The following is a 23358-nucleotide window of genomic DNA, read 5'->3' on the forward strand; positions in this document are numbered from 1 at the left end:
ACACGCAGTGAAGATGACAAGGATGCAGCTTGCAAAGCACAGGCTCTCCCAGGAAATAATACTCCCACCTTCCCTCACAACAACAAGTGTTCTGTCATACTTCTCCCTACCTGCACCTTTGCTGCCTATGCTTCTTTGCAATCCAAGGCAGAGACAAGTGGGAAAGAGCAACAGAGGTAGAGAAGGGATTTGGGCCAAATCTGTGCTGCTGTTCATGCAAGGGAAAGAGTGTTGAAGGAATTCTTTGTCTGCACTTGTCTCATGTGCAAATGAATCAAGGTTGCTGGCCTTCAGCCCTCAGTTCAGTTCAAAATCTGGACAAAAGAAGAAACCAAGCCAGGAAAGTGATGCTGGCTGGAGCATCCAGGATCATGCATACCCTTTTATTCACTTCACATTTGCCCTGCTCTACTGCCAGGATGTGCTTAGCCAAACTGGCCCACAGTTCTAGTCTATTATTTTACAGATACTCTCCATGTGTGTTGGCTGCCACTGCCACCACTTTATCAGGTCATTCTCTGAACAGCACAACAGAAATTGACTGCAGAGGAGTCCAACATTTATCCTTGGTGGCTCTGCTCTCTCTGCTTTCATGAGTGTTTATGATGCTTTACTTTAACCACATTAAAGTGCAAGGAAGGCAATTGTAAAGAATTGTAAATGTCAATATTAAGTGTCAGGCAGCAAAAAATTATAGTGAAAACTCCAAACAATTTATTGGGAAATCATAAAAGAAAAACCTTGCTCTGCATAAATTACAGTGTTGTAGCACAAGCTTGTTGACTTTCAAGAAACTCCAGTCTACATTAACTAAAGCAAGGGTGAGCAGAATGTAACTCTCCAGATGTTTTGGATGCAAACTCCAAGAAGCCTCTGTCGGCATGGCCACTGATAGGAATGCTGGGGCTGAAGTCCAAAATATCTGATGATTTATTTCTTCACACCACAGCCTGACACTATTAAGCAGAAATCCATGTTGGCTTCTGAGTCTGAAAAAATATAAGGGAAGACCACATCCTCCCTTCCATTCAATGGGAATGAGACTGGGGCCTGGATCGCAGATTTAAATGCCCCATGTAGGGGGTCACATGGCTGCTGGGAGGCTTGTGGCTCACAGGAACTGAGTAGATGCACAAAATGAATCAACCACACTTCCACACAGGGCAGCTCACCTCCCCTCTGCACAGCTGCCAACTGCCTGAAATGCACATGTGATTGTACAAATGGCAGAAGCAATACGGACAGCCCCCTCCCTATGTGGAGGCCCTGGTCCATTCAGCTGGTGCCTCTACCCAGTGCCACTTGAGCTGCAAACCCTCAAACAAGCACAGGCAACTATATAGGATTTTAGGTGGTTTTTAAGTGTATGAAACTGGGTGGTGTTTCCTGTCAAACCACACTTGGTCCTTTGATGCAAAACTAACCAGTAGCCAAATCAGTCATAGTAATGGATCAACCAGTATAATTCTGACTCAGAGAGTTATGACATTTTCAACCCATTGAGAAGTTCATGCACCAAACAAAGTGGGTTGTTGCCCACAAAGGTTTGGGCTGCGGTAAATCAGAGTCTCCTCCAAGGAACACTTCACAGCTTATGCATCTCTTGATTTCACCAGGGAAGCCTTAACAAGAGACTAAATAAGGCCACCTCCTCAAGCAGGATCAGGTGAGTGACATTAAAAATAGCACAACAGATCTGGCCTATGAGAGAAGATCCACTGAGATGTTTCCTGGGCAAGCCCCATAGGAGTGTACAAGAGCTCGGGAGAAATTTCCCAGAGGGCATTGCCACATTAACCAAAGATGCTGGCATACTGGTTGGCCTCATTTGGATCTTGACCTTCTGTTTCCAGACTGTCTTGGGCTGACCCTGAAAGCACAGCTACTGTACTTTTTAAAAGTTTATTTAGTCTGGAGGTGGGGAAAATGTGGCAGTATACATTTGATGGCAGCCAAGTTTTGCAGCTCGCATAATTATCATCATCCAAGTCAAAGAGACTTTCAGCCCTGGGACTTTTTACACTGCTAACCAGTTCCCACCTCCAGCTTCATGGTCAGCCCTGATTGCTTCTCAGGCAGTTGCTTTTTTACCTCCCTGCTGCTAAGGTGGTACATGAACAAGTTCCTCAGCATGCACAAGACCCTCTATCTTCAGAGCTCCCCCATCTATTTTTAGTCCACATTGGCAAGGATTCCAAACTTGATCCCTGGATTAATACAGAACAATTTCCACTCTGGGTGTGGGGTTCCACTTGAATTGCACAGGAGTCAACTGAATACCCTGAGGTTGCTGTGTACCAAAGCAAAGCTTCTATGCCCATGGTCAGCAAATGGCTTTTCCAGACAGCCATTCTGAGGAGGGGATTGGAGCACTGATGAATGACTGAGTTCTGCATCCTGCATTCCTTAATCTGGGTTCCTGGAAAGTCCCATGGCCACAACTGTTGCTGTCTCCTTACATCACTTTTGCTTTTGCATTGCTCAGAGGAAGCAAACTGTTCTGGCCTCATGACACCAGATTTGCCCCAATCTATAGCTGCTAAGTCCACGCAGAACAAGAGCAAAGGGCATATGTTCCCATTTGGAGCTCCATCTTTCAAGTGCTGGCCATTGAAAGCCATGTAAGCTTCAAAATCAGTGCTATATCAACATAGCATCACTTTTTGTTTGATGTTATTGTGGTCACACCAAGAACATGTGCTCAGACTGATACTTCACCAGGACTAGCTTCCAATGACAGTAATCATCAAACTGCCTCTGGAGAAACGGCAGGCAGAGCACAAAGGCCTTCCCCTCCTGAACCCCCTTTAGGAACACTACTCTTGAACAAAGAAGCTCATTTAGTTATGTTGCTTAATTACAGACGATAAACCTATTTTTCACTAATGTACAGAAGTCCATTTTAGAGACATCCCTGTATTTCACTACAGCAAATTCCACAGGTTCAACAAATTCTTTGTGAGAATGAGTACCTTTCTTTTGGCTCGCTATAAGCTCATTCCCCATCACTTTCCATGACCCAACCAGTCAGGATTTAACCCAAGCCACTTCCTTTATGTGGCCTATGAATTTCATAGACCTCTTATGACTACTTAATAAAAGTGCAGAACTATATAAAGTGACCATTGCATTACTTGAGACATTTTTGCACTATCTCGTTCTGTTCTAGCTCCTCCTCCTATCTCCCTCCATTGTGTCAATAGTCTGTATATTTTTTCTGCCTTAAAAAAACCGAAACGAAACAATCCTCTAGGCAGTGCTTACCATATTTTAGCAGCCTGCAAACAGCACTATTGCTAGTCCAATTTGCCCATAGACACTCACTGAAAGGTGAGGGAAAATGTATCTATCATTTTTTTAGAGTTGGTATGGGAAAGAAAGGAAGAATGAAAGAGCATTAGGTAAGGCAACTAAAGGATCCACGTGAAGGATCTCGATGACACTATACAACAGAGACGGGCAGACTTCGAGCTTGCGGGATCTACTTTGGGTTTGGGTTAGAGGTTGTTTTTTTTTTTCTTTTTAATTTTATCCCTGAAATCTACCAGCTAGTGCCCAGTGGCCCACTGGGCCAGGGACACATTACTGATAATAATTATTATAATAAAGCGTACGTCTGAACATATGGTCGGCCCAATTCGATTCCAAAAAACTCCTGCTTCAGCCCACCCCCTGGTTTTCTTTGCTCCGGTGGCCTAATGAAGAGAGAGGAACTCCTGCCGGGCTCTGTCAAAGAGCTGGAGCTAGAAATCCTGGCCGAGCTAGCACATGGCCCCCAGCGATCACCCATCAGAAAACGTCGGCCGCTCTTCAGCCCACCCGCCCCTACCCTTCCCCGTCCTTGCTCGCTGCCGACCCCCACTGCTCGCGACTCACCGAACCGCTCCCACTCCGCTCGGCCCAGAGCGTCCATGATCTCATAGAACTTGCACATGACCAAGGCTGGCAGCTCGTAGAGGAACCGGGACGACCCGGAACCGGCCATAGCCCCCTGGTCTTTCCTATGACTGCCGCCCTCCGCCGCCCAGGCCAGGCCATAGGAGAGGCTGGACAAGGGGAGGGAAAGGAGAAGAAAAGGAGAAAGAGAGGGGGGTGGGGGAGAAGAAAGGAAAGAAAAAAGGCTACTTCCCCTTTAAATGGGACACTGGCTGAGGAAGGGAAAGCGTCCTTTCGCACGCCCCCTCGTCGCTCTGCGCGTGCGCTAGGACTGAACTAACGCTTGCTTCCGGGCTGCGAGGGTGGCGATCTTATACGAGGGGCGACCATTTTGAATGCGGCTGCGGTGGGCGTTCATAGACCACAGATTAACTCTTACCCTTGAGTGTAGTACTCCTTTGACTCCCCCTAGTGTTCCGAGGGAGAATTGAGGAAAAAATGGGACTTGTTTTGCATTTTTGGTAGCTCAAATTCTTTGGATGCGGGGTAATGAGGTCATAGCCTCACTAGCAACGGCTTTACAGAACATTTGGTGACGTCATGGGACTGCTGTAAGCATAGACTACACTCTATTCCAGTAAGCACTTTCTAGAGGCAGGGCTTTCGGATCTAACCCTTTAAGATTATAGTCCTATGTATTTACTTGGGCGTATTTCCCAATGCAGGTAGCGAAACTTATTTCCAAATAGGTATGGCAAGGGATTGTACGAATGAGGAAGTGTAAGAGGAACGTTTCCTTACGGGATATAGCGTTTTAGTAGTCCTTGAAATCAACACGTTTCTGAATCTCCATCTTTCCTTTCTATATCTACAGGACCAAAATTAGCCTGAGAAAATTATAGGGAAGATAGAAAGGACGGGAAAGAAAGGGTCGAGAAAGCAAGGAATTGAGCCAAGGGACTAATCGGGAAGGTCCTTTACAAGATACTTCGCAGTACTTAAATCAGGGACCGACAAACGGGGTTGTTGGACTCCAGTTTCTATTATCCCCAACATGGCCAGTTGTGAGGGATCATGAGAGATGCAGTCCACAAGTGCCCTATCTCCAGGTTAAGGCTGCCTGAGAGAGAGGTGGTCAGCAGCCCAGGAGATGAAAGAAAGTGGAACAAAGTACGCTCCAGCTCGGCTGAAGAAACCGTGAGGTTGCGCGCCGAGACTCTTGATGCGGCCGTGTGAATGCACAGTTCTCTTCGGCTTCTCAAGCTTAATCACATTTGTTTTGGTGCAAATCCCGTTGCTGGCGTTGAAGTGCTTTGGACGGCAGCCTTGCAGCCCGTTTTTCTGGTTTTCCTAAGTCCTTTCTGTAGGACAGACTTGTCAAAATAAAACTGCCAGCCAGGTGTGCAGGCTTGGAAGCAAATGGCATCGAGGTCAGTGTAGCTTCAGACAAAACATGGGCGTGGGTGGACTGCTAAACAGGGGAAGCAGGCCCCTCCAGTGTCAGTGTGGTTCCTGTTCCATTCCAGCTTTTATTCTGAGCTTTATAGGAACTAGCCATGGTAGCATACTTTGCGGATAAAATTCAGCACGATGGATAGCTTCTAGAATGCAGAATAAAAGCTGCTATGAATAAAGAACCCTACTGACCCCTCTGCTGCCACTGAGAGTACATGCAGTGCAGCCTTTTATGCATATCTAACTACTTGATCTACTGCCTCCAGGGGATGGATAGGGCTTGTTAGCAAATTTGGGAAAAAAATGGAAGCCTAGGTTAAATCACAGTTATTTCAGCAGCAACTCTAATATATATTTACCTGGGATGAAGTCCCAATGAATTAAAAGATTGTGCTATGTCTTTATTTCTTTATGAGTTTTGCAAGTGTTCTAGTGTAAACTTCTCCCCACAACCCTCCATCACAGGGCTAGCAGTGCCATTAAGCAGAACTAGATGCCCTGGACAGTAAATTCTGTAACACCATAAAAAGATCCTTTTCTTAGGGATTATATTTCTATATGCAGGGAGGGGTATCACTTGGATTTTCTATAGCTACTTCTTGCAAATGTTGATTAAAAAACAAGTTACTGTAACTTAATAGCATTACTACCATCTAACACATGTGAAATGCTCAAAGCACTTTACAAATTTTATCCTAAGTAATTCTAACATCATCTTTGTAAGGATAAACCAGGACTTCTTCAAGTCTATCTTGTAAGATTTGAGCCAGGCACTTCCTGAGTACCAGCTCTGACAACAGAAACAAGCTTGTTTGCTTAACTTATTCCATATACTCCTTCAGTGCTAGATGTTAGTAATGCTACTGGTCTGAGAGCCAGTGGAGTATAGTGGTTAATACTGCTGGACTGGGACTCAGGAAATCTGGGTTTCAGTTCCCACTCAGCCATGAAGAAACCCACTCGGTGACTTTGGGCCAGTCACTCCCTCTCAGCCTAACCTACCTCATAGGGGTTGTTCTTGTGAGGAGAACCTTGCAAGCTGCCTGGAGAACTTTGCAGAAAGAAGATAGGTGGGATATAAATGCAGGGACTGAGGCCAAGTGGTTCTTGAAAAGAGCTTTTTGCTTTTGTCAGAGCATACAATGAAAGTAGAAGGGCATGTATGATAAAGGATACAAAGCCCAAAAATTTAGCCAGACCAAGTTTTTGATACATATAATGCATGTGCTGACACAGTACGTATATACATACATGAATGTGTCATGTATGTGGTGTGGAAGTTTTGCTCTGTAAAGGCACATGCATATACATTGTGCTCCTTCATTCAGGTCTGCTCCTTGAAGGAACTACGCAGATAGTTTGGTCCTCTTGTAAGCTGCCCAGAGAGCTTCAGTAACTGGGCAGATTAGCAATGACATAATAATCCTTTAGGTCTTGCAGATAAACCAGGAAGGTTGAACAGAGATCAAGCATATTCTATTCCGTTCAACAAGTGCCTGCCATTTCCCATCAGGCCACCACAGACATCCTCTATGGGACCATCACCAGCCCTGGCAGCCAGGGCTGTAGAACAGATTCTACAACTTCTTCACTAGTGGAGGAAGCAAGCATTCCTTCACAGTTGAAGTGTTTCCTAGATAATAGGAATACTTTGCCTCTAGGTGGTTTCAGAAACCATCTTTCTAGATGGCAAGAATTTAGCCCATTCTCAAAGGAACTTAAGGCCTGGCTACTAGCATTTGTAAGCCTAAAACAGCACTAATAAACTGTCATATTATCAAAATGCCCATGGCTCTGTGAAGAAGGGAGTCCTGTTGTGACCCACTACAGGGCTTTGCAATATTTCTGAATATGACTAGGATCTTAAACTGGGTCAGTACAATGTAGATCATATGCCCTTGAAAAGCCAGGATTCCTGCAAAAATGCTAGAAGTAGGTTTTGGTCTAATCAAGCAAGTTATTTTTATGTGCTTAAGAATGCAGACTCAGGATTAACTATACACAAATTAGTCAACAAGTTGTATGGTTGTGAGCATGTGTGTGAGAGAAGAGACTCATGGAAATACGGGTTAGCCCAGAGGTGGACAAACTAGTGCCCTCCAATGTTTTTGGATTACAATTTACTTCAGCCCCATCATAACCAGAGATAATGTGAGCTGTCCCACAAAGTATCTGAAGAACATTGGGTTGCCCATGGCTAGATGCAATGGCTAGAATCCTGATGCAGAGGATCCTTCCTGTGCTGGAGCGCATGCGCGTCTCAGATATATGGGTCAACATTCCTCCCTGATGGTTTCTGCTCCAACAGAGCAATGCCTTAACCATTTGACAGTATCTGAACTATCCATGACAAACCCTAGGCTACACGCTTATATCTCACATTTCTTCCATGTTGATCTAACTACTACATATAGTTTTTCCAGACAGCCTCCCATATGGCACCCCCAGCTTTACCAGGGTTGCTATGCTGCATGCTTTCACACTGTATGCTAAAACTTCAACTACAGAACTCCCTCTCCATGGAGACTTCCTGCAATCTAATTTCCATGAACAATTGGGCCTGCCTTAAACAGATAAAGGATACTTCAACATAGTGGTATTTCATGAATTAATGTAAGATTAATGCAATTATTATCCATACTTAGTTCATTGGAACTTCTAAGCTTCAGGCAGCTTGATTAAAAATATCAATATACATTTAAAGTCTATTTCCAGGTTTTCCTTCAAACTCCAGAAGTACACTAGATACTTAGTTCTTAATCGCAGTCATAGAACAATAGGACAGAGTAAATTTCACTGGAAAACAACCTGGGTGCCTAAAGAACACTCTGACCTTTGGCCAAGACACTGGCATCTGAAGGAAATATGATGGTCCACACTCTAATGGAATACCTGAGAGTACCCTTTTAGTTTCGCCCATCTATGAATGGCTGCCACTCAGTTTTTTAGGCAAACATAAAGGGCAGTCTTCCCAACTTCCATATTATTTTAGACTACCGTTTACAACATTTCTGACCATTGGATATGCTGGATTGATGGAAGCTGAAGTCCAAAATATTTCAAGGGCACAAGGCTGGGAAGGCCATGCTATCACACTGATTGCCATGTTTTTGTCTGGTATACTAAATAGAAAAGATGCTACTACAGTTCTAACCCCGTGCATGTATTTTGTGCATGGAAGTATTTAATGTCTTGTACTATTTGATTAGGAACTTGTAGAGGTAACAAATACTTCTGTTAACTAGATAGCCTGATTCACTCTAGCTGAAAACAGACCTCTGTTGTGCTCAATTCAAAGGTATGCATACTCAAAGCTTGAATTCAGCCCTGGAAAAAGTGTTTTTGAAGGGTGAAATATTATAATCCCTAAAATAAATGTGCTTGCATAGGTAAATCTGGCCCAGTCAACAAGTTGACTACCTTCCAATCAATTCAAAAACTAAAAGACATCCTCATCCACAACAGAGAAAAAAATATTATATTTTAATGGCAGGGCAGAACATATCTACCTTGGTAATGAAAGGCTCAAACAAATCTGTAACATTTACATAGGTTTATAATCCAATTCTAGCACAGAATACAGTACTTACCAACATGAGATGCAACTAGATTACTGTGTAGAATGCATGCTGAGTGCTAAGACTGGGCTTGAACCTATTTTTAACATAAAAATATAATTCTCTTCTTTTAATGACCTTACATATATAAAATCAGTTGCCACAGTATCTTTGTTGCCAAAGGGGAAAAATAAAATCAAGTTGCTTGTTTTTAACAGCAAAAAATAAAAATAAAAAAGATGAGACACTCATAAAGAAAGGACTGTTTCTTGTAAATTTATAAGGCAAACTTTTTATATAATAAATAGGATACAAGGGTAGGGGGGAGGTTGGTGGATTTCTTTTAAACATATACATGTACATTCAGACGGATTTTGTTATTTTCTTACTGAAATCATACAAATTTTCCTTTAATAAATTTCTTTTTTTTCTTTTTTTTTTTAAATATAGTCAGTGCTTTCAGTCTTTTTTTTTTCTTTTTTTCTTTTTTGGCTGTACACAAAACCTACAAAAAGAGCAATCCATTGTAAAGTTTTATTAAACAATCTACTCAGAGTTCTTAAAAGTAATTGTCCCAAAAACGCATCAACCAAATGCAAGGTGAAATGGGTAGGGGTGAATAATGAAACATAGTTTTAAAAACTGATTTCAAAAAGTCAACACAATTTGTTCCAATCTCCATTTTTCAATCCTATTTGGAGGATTCTTGGCAAGTTTTTATTCCCCAAAAGTGAGAGACTTGCTATGGTTGCATTAGAAGTTCCCATCAATATGGATTAGTAGCAACCTCTTGACATAAAAAGGAATAAAAAATAAAATTAAAATGAAGAAGTTAATGGGCCTTCCATAAAAAAACATACAGCCTGTCTGATTAGATGTTAAGTTAGCTCTGAATCTGGCAGAAAGTTTCATAGAAGTTCTTTTTATTGCCCTTACTGTGCTAGGTCCTTTTAGTTTTTTCACTCCCAGTCGAATGAGTTTTCTTATTAAGGAATCTAACCACTTCACACTTTCTTGCTACATCACCTACTGGTGGTGGACTGTTAGAATAGAAGCTGTACAAAATATCTGGGGAATGTTTTGTTTCTAAAGCTCTACCTATTACATCCCCAATTAACCTCCCTTTTCTTTTTACTGCCAACAGACAAGACAAAAATAAAAGTATACATTTTTCCTCCCTTTAAAAATATATACATATATTTGAAACACTTAAAAATCTGAAGCGTTTGTGCCTGGAACAATTACTTTACAGAAATGTTCACGATACATACTCGTGGACCATAAAAAAAATAAAATAAAATAAAACAACACACACAAAAGGTTTTCACTGACATTCTTTTTTTTCCAAGGTGGGTTGGGGAGATAAAACCCTACACACAATGAGAGTCTCAAACACCACAGTTTTGTTTGCTTGTTTCCAGAAAAAAAGACTGTTGAAAAGAAGAAGAGGAAGAGGAGGAACCCCTCCCACCCAAATCTGTGTCTCTGGAATTAAAAAAAAAAAAAAAAAGTAGAAGTCGGAAAGAGAAAGGAACACCACTGGCGTGCGCGCAAGAAAGAGTTGGCTATGTGAGGATTAGGAGCTGTACAGGGTAGCGAGCACTCAGCATACATTTAATAACAGTCCTTGTAATATTTGGTCATATGGTGATCACTACTGAGTTGTGAAGCAGAAGGAAGTTGGTTTGTTGTTAGCAACATGTTGACTCATGGAAGCAGGGGAAGAGAGTGCCCCCATTCCTCCCCCCATACAATAAAAGGAGGAAGGGCTTTGTCAGGTATTTGTTTTTGCACTCATAAAGGAAAAAGCAAAAGTGATAAAAATTCCCAATTCATCTACCTACTCCTCATGCAGAGAAACACACAACTGCAATAAGCACTGCCCATCTGCATGGCTTGGGAAAGAAATTCCAGGCCCATGACTGGAAGAAAAGCCTGTGCAAGTTGATCTACAGAATAGGAAGTCATCTCTCCCCACCTCAGTTAGGAAGAATATAGTTACACTTCCTCGCCACCCCCAGAAGTGTATTTTGCGCTCGGTCTAGTTATCTTTGCTTTTGGAAGAACGGCAAATTTAAGCTGCTAACTTCCGAGCGTGTATTGCTGATTTTGGCATCTTGCAGGTGAAAGCTGGCAGAGAGCAAACTGTCAAAACAGTTCGCTCTCCCTAATGATCCCTTATGGGATATGGTGAGGATGTGATAGTTAATTGCTAGCAAGCTTACCCTTGAAGATCTACTTCCAAACACATCAGCCTTTAATCTGTTCAATGCTAGTAGGGCCCTGTTGTCATGGATGCTTCCAGCACTTGGAAATGTTAGACTTCATATAACATTTTTAATATGAAGCAAATCAAAACCCCAGACAATCATTCTTGTGAATACAGGCAGTGTCAGGAGGAGGAGGAAGGGCAAATTTCCACCTGAAGTGCCTGCTTAACCCTGTCTGAATTAAAAAATATAGTGTGGAACTTGTTTCTATTTTGAAACATTGTAATATGAGACACAAAGCTCAATCAGCCCTCACCCACACAAACCTACCTTGCTTTTTTGCTTACCCTATTTTTTCTGGAACCATCTCTGCATGCAAGATAAGGAGAATGACCCATAAAAGTGCAACATGAAAGACAGAAGTTATGATGTCTTTGGAAATTAGATCTAGACTTGTGCTAAACATGTGGGGTGAAGGGAAGCGGGGTGAGGGTCAAGTTTTCAGCTGGTAGGAGACACACTTATTGTGGAGTGCTGCCATTTTATGCCAGCTGGCATGCAAGGCACACAAGTAAAAAGGAGTGGTAGGACACAGACTAGCTCTGAAAACTATGAGGCACTCTAAAGGAAAATGTCAGAAAGAACTTTGCTGTGAGGAAGAGAACAGTTATAAAAGAGCAGTAAAGAGGTTCACTTCCGAATCAAAAGGAGTTTTCAAACAGCGACATTACCAGGCAAAATTGTCTTACTACCAAAGTGGCCATAAATGATAGAGCTAAATCATGCTAAAAGCATGTGTAAGATTCGAGTTCAATCAGTTATAGTTTTTAATGGAAGCTAGTCTGAGTCAAAACTGTACCAAACCCTTCATGCCCTCCCACCTTCACCATCCTAAACTCAAAGAAGTGCCCTGCCCCACAAGTTGATTGAGTGCAAAATATTAAAATGTTGGCTATATCCAACCAACTGGTTGGCTTTCCCCTCATGGAAAAAAAAGAGGAAACCACTTCAAAAAGTTACATAACACATCCAGAACGAAAAGGCAGTGCAACTGTCATGGAAAAAAATGACTGGCAGGCAGGTTTGATGGGTCTGTTTTATTTCCCCTTGTCCTATGATACTGAACACCAGGAATCATGGTCAAAATGCAACATATAATAAATTCTCAACAGACCGTGTCATTCCTTGCTTGTTGGTCTGTTGTTCTTGTTTGGTAGTGGCAGAACAAGCAGAAAAAAAGCAACCCCCTCATTTATAATGCAATATACAGATATATAAAATTTGACCATTTTTCTTGGTGCCTTAAAAAAACTGTGCGCACGCACGCACACACAATAGAAATTAAATCCCCAAACAAAAGAGTTAGGCCTAATGTTAAACTCTACACATTATTGGATAATAATTGAACTGACAAGAAGTTTGTTTTACTTGACACAGAAACATAGGGTGGTTCACAATGCTAACAAGGTAGAAACCTCTTGCAGTCTCTCAAACACCAGGCACTATCTGCATTTGCCTTTGAGGCTGAGCTGGGCAGAAATGGGCAGAGCTGAGAACATGGGTGAAGTTCATTTCGGAGATACAACTCTGTATCCCTGTAAGCAGACAGAATGTCACACTATTACCAGTGCAACTTCCACTGAGAAGCAGCTAGCTCCAGCAGAACATTACATCAGTTGTGGGGGTGGGGAGGGATCAGGACTTACTTCACACACGCTTTGACCTCCTACTGCAATTCATCAATCCCTTTTTGTTAGACTGAATAAAGTTTTGGTGGAAGACCCAAGTCTGCAAGCAGCTGTAAAGTGGAGTGGGAAAGGTGTTAACTGCGGCAAAGAAGTGGAGGGAGGGAGAATGGTAAAAGGAGACAGGCCAGGATTAAAATTTTGCTTGCTGCTTCTTCAGTGAAAAACTGGCCTTCACAGGTCACTGTGGAAGAAATCTAGGCCTGCCACCAGACATAGAGTTTGGCCCATTGTTACTGACAAGCTGTCTATCCCTCTTTATTTTACATCCCTACATCATACCACAGAGGAGAAAATTGTGTGAAGATACCATCCTTTCACCTGTCTGGAATGTAGACATGCATGGGATCAGGTTACCCCATCGTTCTGCAGGCTCTTCACTTTTCATCATGGTTGTTCAGAGGAAGTGGTTCAATGTGGGGATCTGCTAAAGTGTGAGTATTGCTCTAATTTGGAATCTCTGACATGATTTATGACTCTGCACATTTCCGTGGTTATGTTTAGGATCTACAGACACCCTATCTCAATTTGGTCACACATGGAAGATTGCTTTGAAATGTGTATGTATAAATGGAGCTGAGTTTTGTAGCTTTAATACAGGTTCCTCAGTTATATACAAAACTTCATCCCCTTCCTAAGGCTGTTCTCCAAGATGCTCCCAGAACTATGCAGTGGGCAATGGGCCTAAAGCTCCATTTTCCATCCAGCCAGGAGGAAAATGTGAAATAACAGTTTCTATCTTGGCTCTGAAGTGCATCATTCTCCCTATGAAAACATTAAAAATAGAAAGAAAAAGGGAGGGACTTTGGCTCCCTCAGCATTGCTTTTGGGCATCAAGAGGAAAATGGGGGGAGGGCATAGAAAAGGGTTATCAATTTCTGATGTAAAGTAGGCACTTGTACCTTTTCCAAACTCCATGGCAGGAAGAGACTGAGAATTGAAGCCAGTGTGCTTATTATAACAGAAGCCACATTATCTAAATCTTCGCTGCCAAATAGCTAGGAAAACCTAAGGAGATCTGTTCAAGACCAAATCATATCAACACTGAATCCCAGTGACAGCCTACAGAATATCTGCCTATAGGTAAAATAGCAAGGCATGATACCTCAAAAGTTTGAATGTTGAATCTGCTTCCTGAAAAATTAGATCTCCATTTGTAGCCTAAGATCAACTGTTATGAAAGGTATCCTAGAAAGGTAGTGGAATACAAAGCTGCCCTGCGCATGATGGAAGTTTAGAACAAAGACACACTCAGAGCTGAAATGGCATGCTGGTAGCACATGTTTCTTTAAACATGATTGCTCCAATCATGTATAAAAGAAAATGTGCAGATCCATGTGTTAAAGCAAGAGCTACATGTAGATAAAGCAAGCTGAACTATCCCAATGTCTGCATACCTCCGCACAGGGACCTTCCTGCTCATCTGATCTGGCTTTTGATATCAGAGCTGAGCTGGTATTAGAGCTGAGGAGAACAGTGTGTGTGTATACGTACACGTGAGAGACCAACTGTAAGACCAAATCTCAGAAATGGTCAAAGTTTAGCACATGCACATCATCTTTGCATTCCTTCTGCTTTATCCTACTTTACAGGCCTGTTTAACAGAAACAATGCTAATACATTGTATTAACATTTGCTACTAATACATCTAGTTTGGCTTTCAGTCATCAGTCAAGCTAACTGTAATTTCTGAGGTCAGTTCTGAGATGGGAAAGATTCCTGCCACCACTATTTTTCTTCTGCCCTTCTTTTAGCTCTGATGTTGCACTGTCTTTCTGGATGGCAGTGCCAACTCAGCCATAATCCTTTCCTGTGGAAACATTCTTAATTGTGAAAACTATACAAGCTTCTTCTTTAGCTACAATTACACATTTGAAATGGCAGTGCACTGCAGATTCCAAATATGATTATCACAGTTAACACATATGCAATTTTCACATACATATGCATGTATGTTTAGAGTAAGAAAAGGTCATAGAAGTGCCCCTAGCATGGACTGACGTGCAAAGTTCTGCTCCCAGTCTACTAAAGCTCCCTAATAAGCAAAAGAGAATTAATAAATGAGGACTGGTTGTCCATGAAGACTTGGAAGTCAGAGCCTTGGAGAGCAAGGAGGACAATAATTCTGTCAGAGGCATGTTAAAACATCTCCAAATGCAACTTGAGACCAAAGGGATATTTTCTGCATCTCAGGTTTCCCATAACTTTGTACAAAATCGTTAACTTTCTCCCTCTCCATGTGAAATCTGTGCCTTTTTTCAACGTGAAAAGCCCTTTGAAGGTTTTTTTTAATTACTACAAAGTCAATGCTTCCCTTACCACAGTTTTTCTTTCTTTCAGCTGAACACTTCTTTACATTTTTGCTTTGTTTTCACAGCAGATATTTCAAGACAACCACCTTGTTTCAAATAAATGATGTACCGTTTTTTGGATCAGCTATACTTTGGAGTTGGGTCAGAAGAGATGTATTCCAGAGTCCACCACAGGCAACAGGCTTGAGCCCAAACTTGAGTGCAGTCAAGTAGGAGATACTGATTTTATCCTTGGTGAACAAAGTATTAAAATCCAGCCCCAGCCTTTCTGCAAACCACTGTACAACGTACTATTAAGAGGAGAGCAGAAAATTGGCTTTAACTACAGGGCAAGAAAACAAGCAAAATTGAGGAGCTTGCACAATGAAGGAAGGTCCTAAACCTCATCAGTTTTTCCATAGTGAAACTGGAATCTTTCTAGTATGATCAGTGCATTGTTCTTTACCCTTGATTAATAACTGCAAGTAAAATGTGTCTTTTGGCTGCGATACACATAGAAGGACTGCTACTCCGATGGTGGGGGAAAGGTTGCCTCTACAGCAAGGTATCTTCTCTCTGAGGGCCAAAACAGACATGAGTCCAGATATCCATGATGAGATAGCTCAACATTTTATTTTATTAACTTTATGGTAGCTGTACAGGACTCCAATTTTTTGATCAGAACAGTGGCAGTGAGAGAAGCAACGTTTGATACTCCCGCCCCCATTTGCCTGAACTAAATCTTCCCTCCACACACGCTTCTATACTAGGGGAGAAACAGGTGCTATACAGATACCTGTATTTTCCCCACAGAGGGACCAACAACCACTTTGTGTTGGTTTTTAGACTTGGAAAACAGCCTTCCTCAGCACTGTGGTCTGATCAAAAGTGGAGCCTTCTGAGGCTATTTTAAAGCTGCTTATTTATCCTGTGACTACCTTAAAGTTGCTTATTTTAATTCTTCCACACTATGACAAAGTGTGAAGATTGTTGATTCTGCAGCATTGGACCCATGCTCCAACATTTTGTTACCAGAGTATTTACTACTACAACAGATGAGGGACACAAATTTTGTCTGTGCTACATAAACAGTTAAAAAGAAAAACAAGCCAACTAGGATAACCAGTGCTCCTATTTCCCCACTAGATCCGGTAGTTTTCTGTATTCAGAATTGTAAAAAAAAGAAGCAACGGAAACTTCTGTTTGAGATAAAACTCTATCCCCAATATACGCTACACTTCTGCTGAGCCCTGCTTTCCTGGGAAGAGAGGAGAGGAAGAGCATGGTTGCCAGCCACAAGGAAGTCCACTGAAGTAATGAAATACTAGGTTTTTCAGTTCAGCCTTTGCCACGTACCAATCCCAGCACAGATGTACAGGTAGTTTTATAAACATTCAGCTACCTTCCTGCCCCAGAATTAAGGTGGGGAGGTGAGCCAGCATTCAGTCACAATGCCCCACCCCAAATACACACAGGCACACTCCATACATCTTTCAAGCCATTGCCTCCTCAAGAGGTGAGCATAGGCCTCCATTAGTGCAAACAGTTCCCTAAGCTAACATCATTGACAAGAACTGGAAGAACTTCTCATTTGAACTCCTAGCATGTGACAAGCGCGCGCGCACACACACACACACACGCACACGCACACACACACACTTCAGCACACTCAAGATTGCTTTAACAAAATCAGAGTCCCCTCCTTTCAGGATAGACATAGGAAAGGAGGACATTCTTATAAAGCTGCCCCCAGTATCCCAGTGGTCTCTTAGCAGCAGAACTGTCCTTGGTGGAGAGGATATCCTTCCTAATTGCTGGTCTATCTAGCAGATGGGGGGATATCAATTCCCCAGTGCACCACAGACCCATTTCTTTCTCTCTTATGTGTACACACATCCTACCAAAAACTACAGAACTCCAACTAAGACTGGACAACTACATTACATGGCACAAGGGAGGTGGAGTGGAATACAGATGTGCCCCTCCCACCCAGTCTGTCCATGGAGCCTCTTTAATGTGGAGGGCAAGCAGGATCAGGACAACAGTCCAGAGTTAGGCGCTGCTCCTCCCCTGCCAAACAGCTCGCCTTGTCAGTAGTATATGCAGCAAAGCATGGCAGACAGGGCTGGGGCGCAGGGGGGTGGAGGAGAGAAGAGGGTGCCCCCATTCTGTAGAAAAAGTGCAAAGTGGCTTCCAGCCCTAGGAGGCATGTCTCTGCACCCCACACTGTGCTTGTATTAAAAATGGGGGAAGAAGGGGAACAGAGGAAGAATAGTTTGGGGGAAGCTAAATGATTGAAAGCCGGGGCATTGGGGGGAAAGGGAGTCCTACCCGGCAGCTGCCTGGAGTCTCATCTGGATGTGTGGGGCTGGGAGTGCCTGTCCCTCTCTTTGTTTCCTCTGGTGCTCACTTGCTCACTCACCCCCCTCAAAGTCAGCTGACCCGCTCTGACACAGGTGTCCTGGTGTCCACGGCCTCATCCCTGTTTGCAGGCCGGGGCAAGGCCGCGGAGGACGACACAGTGTCTTTGCGCTCATGTTTGTAGGGCACAGCTGTGCCGCCAGGCTGAGTCTTAGGTGGCTCTTTGGCGCAGCCATCACTTTCTGGAGCCTTCTCCTCTTTACAGCTCTTGCTACTCAAGTCCTGGGGTTCAGCTGGAAGGTTCTTGTTGTCCTTGGGGCTTTCAGGGGACTGAGCAGGGGAACTGCCCTGGGGCTCTGAAGGTGACTGATGGAGTGGGTGATGCTGATCCTTCTTGCCAGGGGAGGAGGAAGGGGCCGAGGTTGACACTGCATTGCCCCCTCGTCCTTTAGGACTGCTTTCTTTGCTGCGGCGTCCTGGGCTCTTGGCAGCCGTCCGCTGTCCCTTGGGGCTCCATTCACCTGTGTTGCTTGGGAGAGGTGGGGTTGGCTTGGCTATCTCTAGGCTTACTGTTTCACGTGTCTTGCGTTTCTTGATGGGCAGTACAGTCTCCCGGACAGCCTGGATGACAGGCTCCTTGACTGCTTTCTTTTTGGCTTCGGCAATTGCAGCTGCTGCTCCACTGCCTGGTTTACGCCCCCGTTTCTTGGGTACAGCCTGGGGGTCTGATTCAGTTTTTCTCTTGCGACCAGGACGCTTGATAACCATGACCTGCGATGAGGTGGTGGCCCCACCTGCGCTTTCTGCCTTTGCTCCAGTGGGAGAGGACTGCAAAGGCATCTTGACCAGCAGCTTTCCTGAACTCTTTTCAATCACCCGCTTCACCTGCACACCTTCTGAGGCAGTTCCTCTGGGTTTGGCAGAGCCACTGCCTTTAGGCCGTCCCCGTCCACGACCTGTGCCAGCAGTTTTAGGGGCTTTGGGTTTCTTGGGAGGCTTTTGTTCCCGCCGTGAGGGGCTCCCACGTCCAGTTACCGTGAAATCAAAATCATTAGGATCCAGAGATGTGTCCCCCACCTTTTCAAAGTAGGCGATGAGCTCAACTTTGGAACGGAAGGCCTTGCCCTGGGGACTGCGATTACAAGAGCCAGAGGTATGAGAAAGGGAAAAAAGAAAAGGGAGGGGAAGAGAAGAATTAATAGCATTCCAGTACAGATACACATATTAGAATACCACATGCACTAATGAGGCCTCTGCTTTCTGGGAAGCACTAAGCAAGCACAGGATAATCTTCAGTGGATGATCCTGTACTTGCTTAATACTGGCTGAACCTTCGATTGAATAACATCAGATCTGAAATAACTGTACGAAAGAAAGGAGAGGGTTTGGGGAACATTATGTTGGTTTATTCCCTGTGGGCTGAACCTTGCTCCTCCCTATTTTTGCTCCTTTGCCAACATAGATGTCTTATTCTTGATTGAAAGCAAACTGAAACATGTGGCAAACAAGTTACTGCCCCGCAAATATTATGTGAAACAGTTTATTTGAAGGTTTATTTCTTAAGAAATACCCTCCCCACTTTTATTTTGCAATTTAAATCTGCTAGGAGGGGGAGGACAGTGATTTCCTGGCTATCACAAAGACAAGCAATCACTTGTATAAATTAAGCTTCTCCTAACTTAAGAAGGAGTTCCCCAACACCAACAAAAAGAAACCAGCATGTGGTTAAGAGTGTTGAACTGCAACTCAGGAGCTTAATCTCCACAAGGCCTTAAAGCTCAGTGGGTGACTTTGCATCAGTCACTCTCACCCTAATCAACCTAACAGGGTTGCTATGAGGATAAAAAGGAGAGGAGGATTATATAAGCCGCTTTGGGATTCTTGTTAAAAAGAAAAAGGCAGAATAGAAATATAATAGATACATAAATAAATTCTGATGAGTGCAATGCCATTGCCAACGAACTACTGGATTTATGTATGTCTGTTTCCACTCTCAGCAACTGCCATATAATCCTGCTCATGAATTTCACTGGGAAGTCTGTCTAATGACTCTCCTGGTTTCTGTCCCATCAACTCCAGTTAAGGAGTTGCCAGACAAAAGCAAAAAATACTGGGATACAGAGTCCAACAGTCAGATTCTGAATAAAGTAACTTCACAGTTCAGCTTCATGGCAGACTGTGGGTGCTTCCGGATAGATAACGTCTAGCCCTAGCAATCAAAAGACATTGTACAGCTAATTCAGTCTTTTTTTATGTAATTTTTTTGGTTTATGTGCAGTTCAAATGGTGGACTGTGGGCTGGGGGGAAGAACTGTACGAAACAAGTGTAGTCAGAAGGAAATTAAGAAAGTACTGACAATGATAATCCCCCTTTTAACAGTGGTCAGTCACACTGCAGTCACTGTTGATAACACATACATCCTGCTGTAAAAGAGAAAATTAAGAAATGTGAACCTCATCTGCAGTCTGAAATGGAACAGGGAAACTAAAAAACAAAGAACCATGCATGTAAACCCCACAATGGAACCGGATAAAATTGAGTTCATGCTTGACTGAGATCACAGGGTGAAAAAGGTCAGCAAAAGTGAAGTCCTGAAAGTTATACTCTCTGTTCCTAAAGCCCAGAGAATATGTGGGCTGGCTGTGGTAACTCAGCAGTGATAGGGCAGGACATGGCACATGCTCAGAGGGATTTCTGTTCATCTTTCCCAAAATCTAACAAATCAGGTTCCAGGACTAGACTGTACTAAGCAGTCCTGTTTTTTTTAAAGCTTGAGGGACAGTATATACTGAAAACAACACACAGCCAATAACTCACTTGATAAGGTAGACATCGTACTTCCCTGCTGAACGACCAGACTTCCTTTGCTTGAGCTTACGGGTCCAGCCCTCAGGCAAAGTAGGGTCATCATACATAGGCCCACGATCTCGGATAACAGAACGGCGCTGTTTGGGAGAGGCAGAGGCTTCAGGCACAGCTGGAGCAGTCCCAGCTCCTTCTGACATCTCTGCCTTGCCAGCTTCAGCTGGTTCAACAGAAGGATGTGCATGCTCATGTTGCTTTTCCTCTTTCCGATCCTTCTTGACTTTTTTGAGTTTGGGGGACTTGTCCTTTAGGCCCTGTAAGTCTTGGTCCTCAGATTTTTCTTCCCTACAGGAAAGAAGAAGCCCATGTGAGTGCTAAGCATGCCACAGAGGAAAATATAAGCCAAATTAATGAGTGAGACAAGAACCAGGCACCCGACTGCAGCTTCAGGCAAAGCTACAATCATAAAATGCCCTCCTCCATGCCTTTAGAACACCATCTGCTAGAGCTTCAATAATTAGAAAGAAGACGCATAGGAGCCCTGATGCAAAGGTAGATGATTATGAGCTATCAGTGGGATGTGTCAACTAAAAAGGCAAATTAAATCCTAATATCTATTGTTTACATCTCCTACAGTAGCAGTATGAAGCCATCATGTGGGACACCAGTAAAGCCTCATTTGAAACAGAAATGGATGTTCTTATCTTGAACACATTTTTCCAGCAGAAACAATGAATAGTAGAACCACTAGCCCTAAATTGTTGAAAAGTTTACATAACCAGTAGTATTGAAAATGAGAACAGAACATTTTGTATGCTTAACCTTAGGGCTGAAATGTAATTCTCCCTCTTTTTCTGCATTTATTTCTATGCTACCTAAATACCAAAGCTTTCTGGGTGGTTCACAAAATGCATAACACACATAAAATATTAAATATTAACACAGAATAATATGCTAAAACAGCTACAGCTAAAACAGTTATAAGATAACTAGAACCTGATAAACCAATTAATTTTGAAAGCCCATCATATGCCATTAAATGCCTGGAAGTAGAGGACAGTATTAGCCTGGCACTGAAAGGATAATGGTATTGGAACCAGTTGAATCTCAGGAGGGAAAACATTTCACAGTTGGAGGGCTACCACAAAGAAGGCCCTCTCCTTTATTGCAATCCTCAAGGAGACATTTGAAAAAGAGTCTCAAGTGATTATCATAGTGTACATGAAGATTCAAGAGGTGCTCTGTCAGGCTGTATTATCAGATCATATAAGGCTTAACAATAAAAAAAAGCAGCACCTTTAATTGGACTTGGAAACATAGAGCCAATGCAGGTGGGTCAAAATCAATGCTATACATTCAGACCTTCTGGCCCCATCTATCAGTAAGGCAGTTGCATTTTCTACAAGCTGCAGTTTCCAAACCATTGTTAAAGGTAACCCCAGACACAACACATTGCAGTAATCTAACCTGGAAATGACCAAAGCATAGACTATTGAAGCCAGGATATCCCTGTCCAGATAGGGGCACAACTGATCCACTAACCAAAGCTTGAAGAAAGAACCTTGTGCCACTGGCCCTCACATGACAATGATGATACCAGGAGACCCTCCAGCTATAAGCCTGCACCTCCAGGGGTTGAAGGTGAACACCCTTCATCTAGTCAGACAAACCACCCCACTAACCACATCTCAAGTGACTGGGTTGACTTTCAGTTTATTAGTCCTCATTCTGTCTACTATTGCAGCCAGGCACTGCTACTTGGCACATTCCCAACCTCACCCACCCTCTCTCTGGAATAGATCAGAGTTTTGTAATACAACACAGATTTGCAATTTAAGTTAGTATAAACGCAACAGTGTAATAACTAGAGGCCACAAGGCTTGGACGTAAAAATATAAGACATGCTAGATCAGAACAAGGGTCCATCTAGTCCAGCAGTTGGTTCAACAGCAGCCAAACAGCTGCCCAGGGAAGTCCACAAGCAGGACATGAGGGCAGTAGCACACTCCCGCTCATGTTCACCCACATATGGTATAAACACTGCATCCAATACAAACTTTAATGTGCAGCCAACTGCACTAAGAATAGCATAAACTTGTTTAAACTTAGGGATTGCCCCATTTGATACCCAAGTACTTACATCAGTACCCATAAAGGAGTCACCAATATGATGCCCATGGGCACCTAATTTTTTTCTTCCATTTTAATATACATAGATTAATATGTATGAAATACACACAGCTTTCTAGCAATTAAACATAGATGTCAATGAAAGTGAACTAAATATCCAAATAAGAATCTATTTGAAGGTCATTTTTATAACCCACCTGTTCAATTTTGAAAGCATTGTAAAGTTCTCAATCTATTGCATTCTAGCAGCTGTTTATCCTTCCAATGCTGTTATGTCAATCAGCTGTCACAGAGAATCCATTTCCTCTTCCATTTGTTAATTTCCATGAAGCAGTTAATAATTTAAAAGAAGATATACCTCAATTAAAGACTGTTCCAGTACAGAATTTGTCTGCGTAATAATGTCCTGCCAAAAAGAGGCAACTAGTGGCATTACCCAAAAGTATGTTTAAAAGAAACAGTAGCTGTAATGCACTCCCAACAATTGACTTGTGTGTTGGTCAACAGACACCAAAGCAAACGATTTTGCTGTGTAAGATGCAGTCTAAGATTCATAGATGTAACAGGTAGATGCCAAAATGGTGATCCACTGATTAGGCATTTAGTGGTGGTATCCACAGCATTTTTTCAAATTCAGAGATGTGCCCAAAGACCCAAGATATTTGGGGGTCATGGTCTAACCCCATTTAAGACATCTAAACTGGTGGCAATCATCACCTCTTGTGGTGGTGAATTCCATAGTATGTGCATGTTTCTTCAAGAAATTAATTCTTTCATTGTTAAATGTTCTCTGACACATGGGATGAAGCCAGGGAATGCAGTTCAAAGAAAAAAGAAGCTTCCAGAGACTGAAACAAAAGCGCAGGTGCTTATTTGCTTGGTCAGTGGAGTTCCTAAGAACCTGTAGTTCTCTCTTCAGCACCCCTT

At 42.8% G+C, this 23358-nt stretch overlaps 2 protein-coding genes across 14 annotated transcripts in view; both read right to left on the bottom strand.

Annotated features, from left to right (window-relative positions):
* The window catches only part of IRAK1 (interleukin 1 receptor associated kinase 1), a 29719-nt gene extending 25581 nt beyond the window's left edge, over window positions 1–4138 (bottom strand). For 2 of the 6 annotated variants that reach the window (XM_044443494.1, XM_044443493.1), the window contains exon 1: window positions 3877–4132. In XM_044443494.1, the coding sequence (XP_044299429.1) occupies window positions 3877–3985 (109 nt within the window). In that variant the 5' untranslated portion in view covers window positions 3986–4132. Of the gene's footprint in view, window positions 1–110; window positions 315–3264; window positions 3724–3876 lie in introns of those variants that run through there. The other 4 variants (XM_044443492.1, XR_006416019.1, XM_044443491.1 and 1 more) reach the window with 4 other exon arrangements.
* A 4659-nt stretch (window positions 4139–8797) lies between these two features.
* Window positions 8798–23358, bottom strand: part of MECP2 (methyl-CpG binding protein 2) — an 87308-nt gene continuing 72747 nt past the window's right edge. For 7 of the 8 annotated variants that reach the window (XM_044443499.1, XM_044443502.1, XM_044443496.1 and 4 more), the window contains 2 exons: window positions 20314–20646; window positions 8798–18627 (listed from right to left, as the gene is read on the bottom strand). In XM_044443499.1, the coding sequence (XP_044299434.1) occupies window positions 17568–18627; window positions 20314–20646 (1393 nt within the window). In that variant the 3' untranslated portion in view covers window positions 8798–17567. The remainder of the gene's footprint in view (window positions 18628–20313; window positions 20647–23358) is intronic. The other variant, XR_006416020.1, reaches the window with a different exon arrangement.

Source organism: Varanus komodoensis, unplaced genomic scaffold (genome assembly GCF_004798865.1).
Source record: "Varanus komodoensis strain SLA01 unplaced genomic scaffold, ASM479886v1 scaffold42, whole genome shotgun sequence".
NCBI classification, from domain to species: Eukaryota; Metazoa; Chordata; class Lepidosauria; order Squamata; family Varanidae; genus Varanus; species Varanus komodoensis.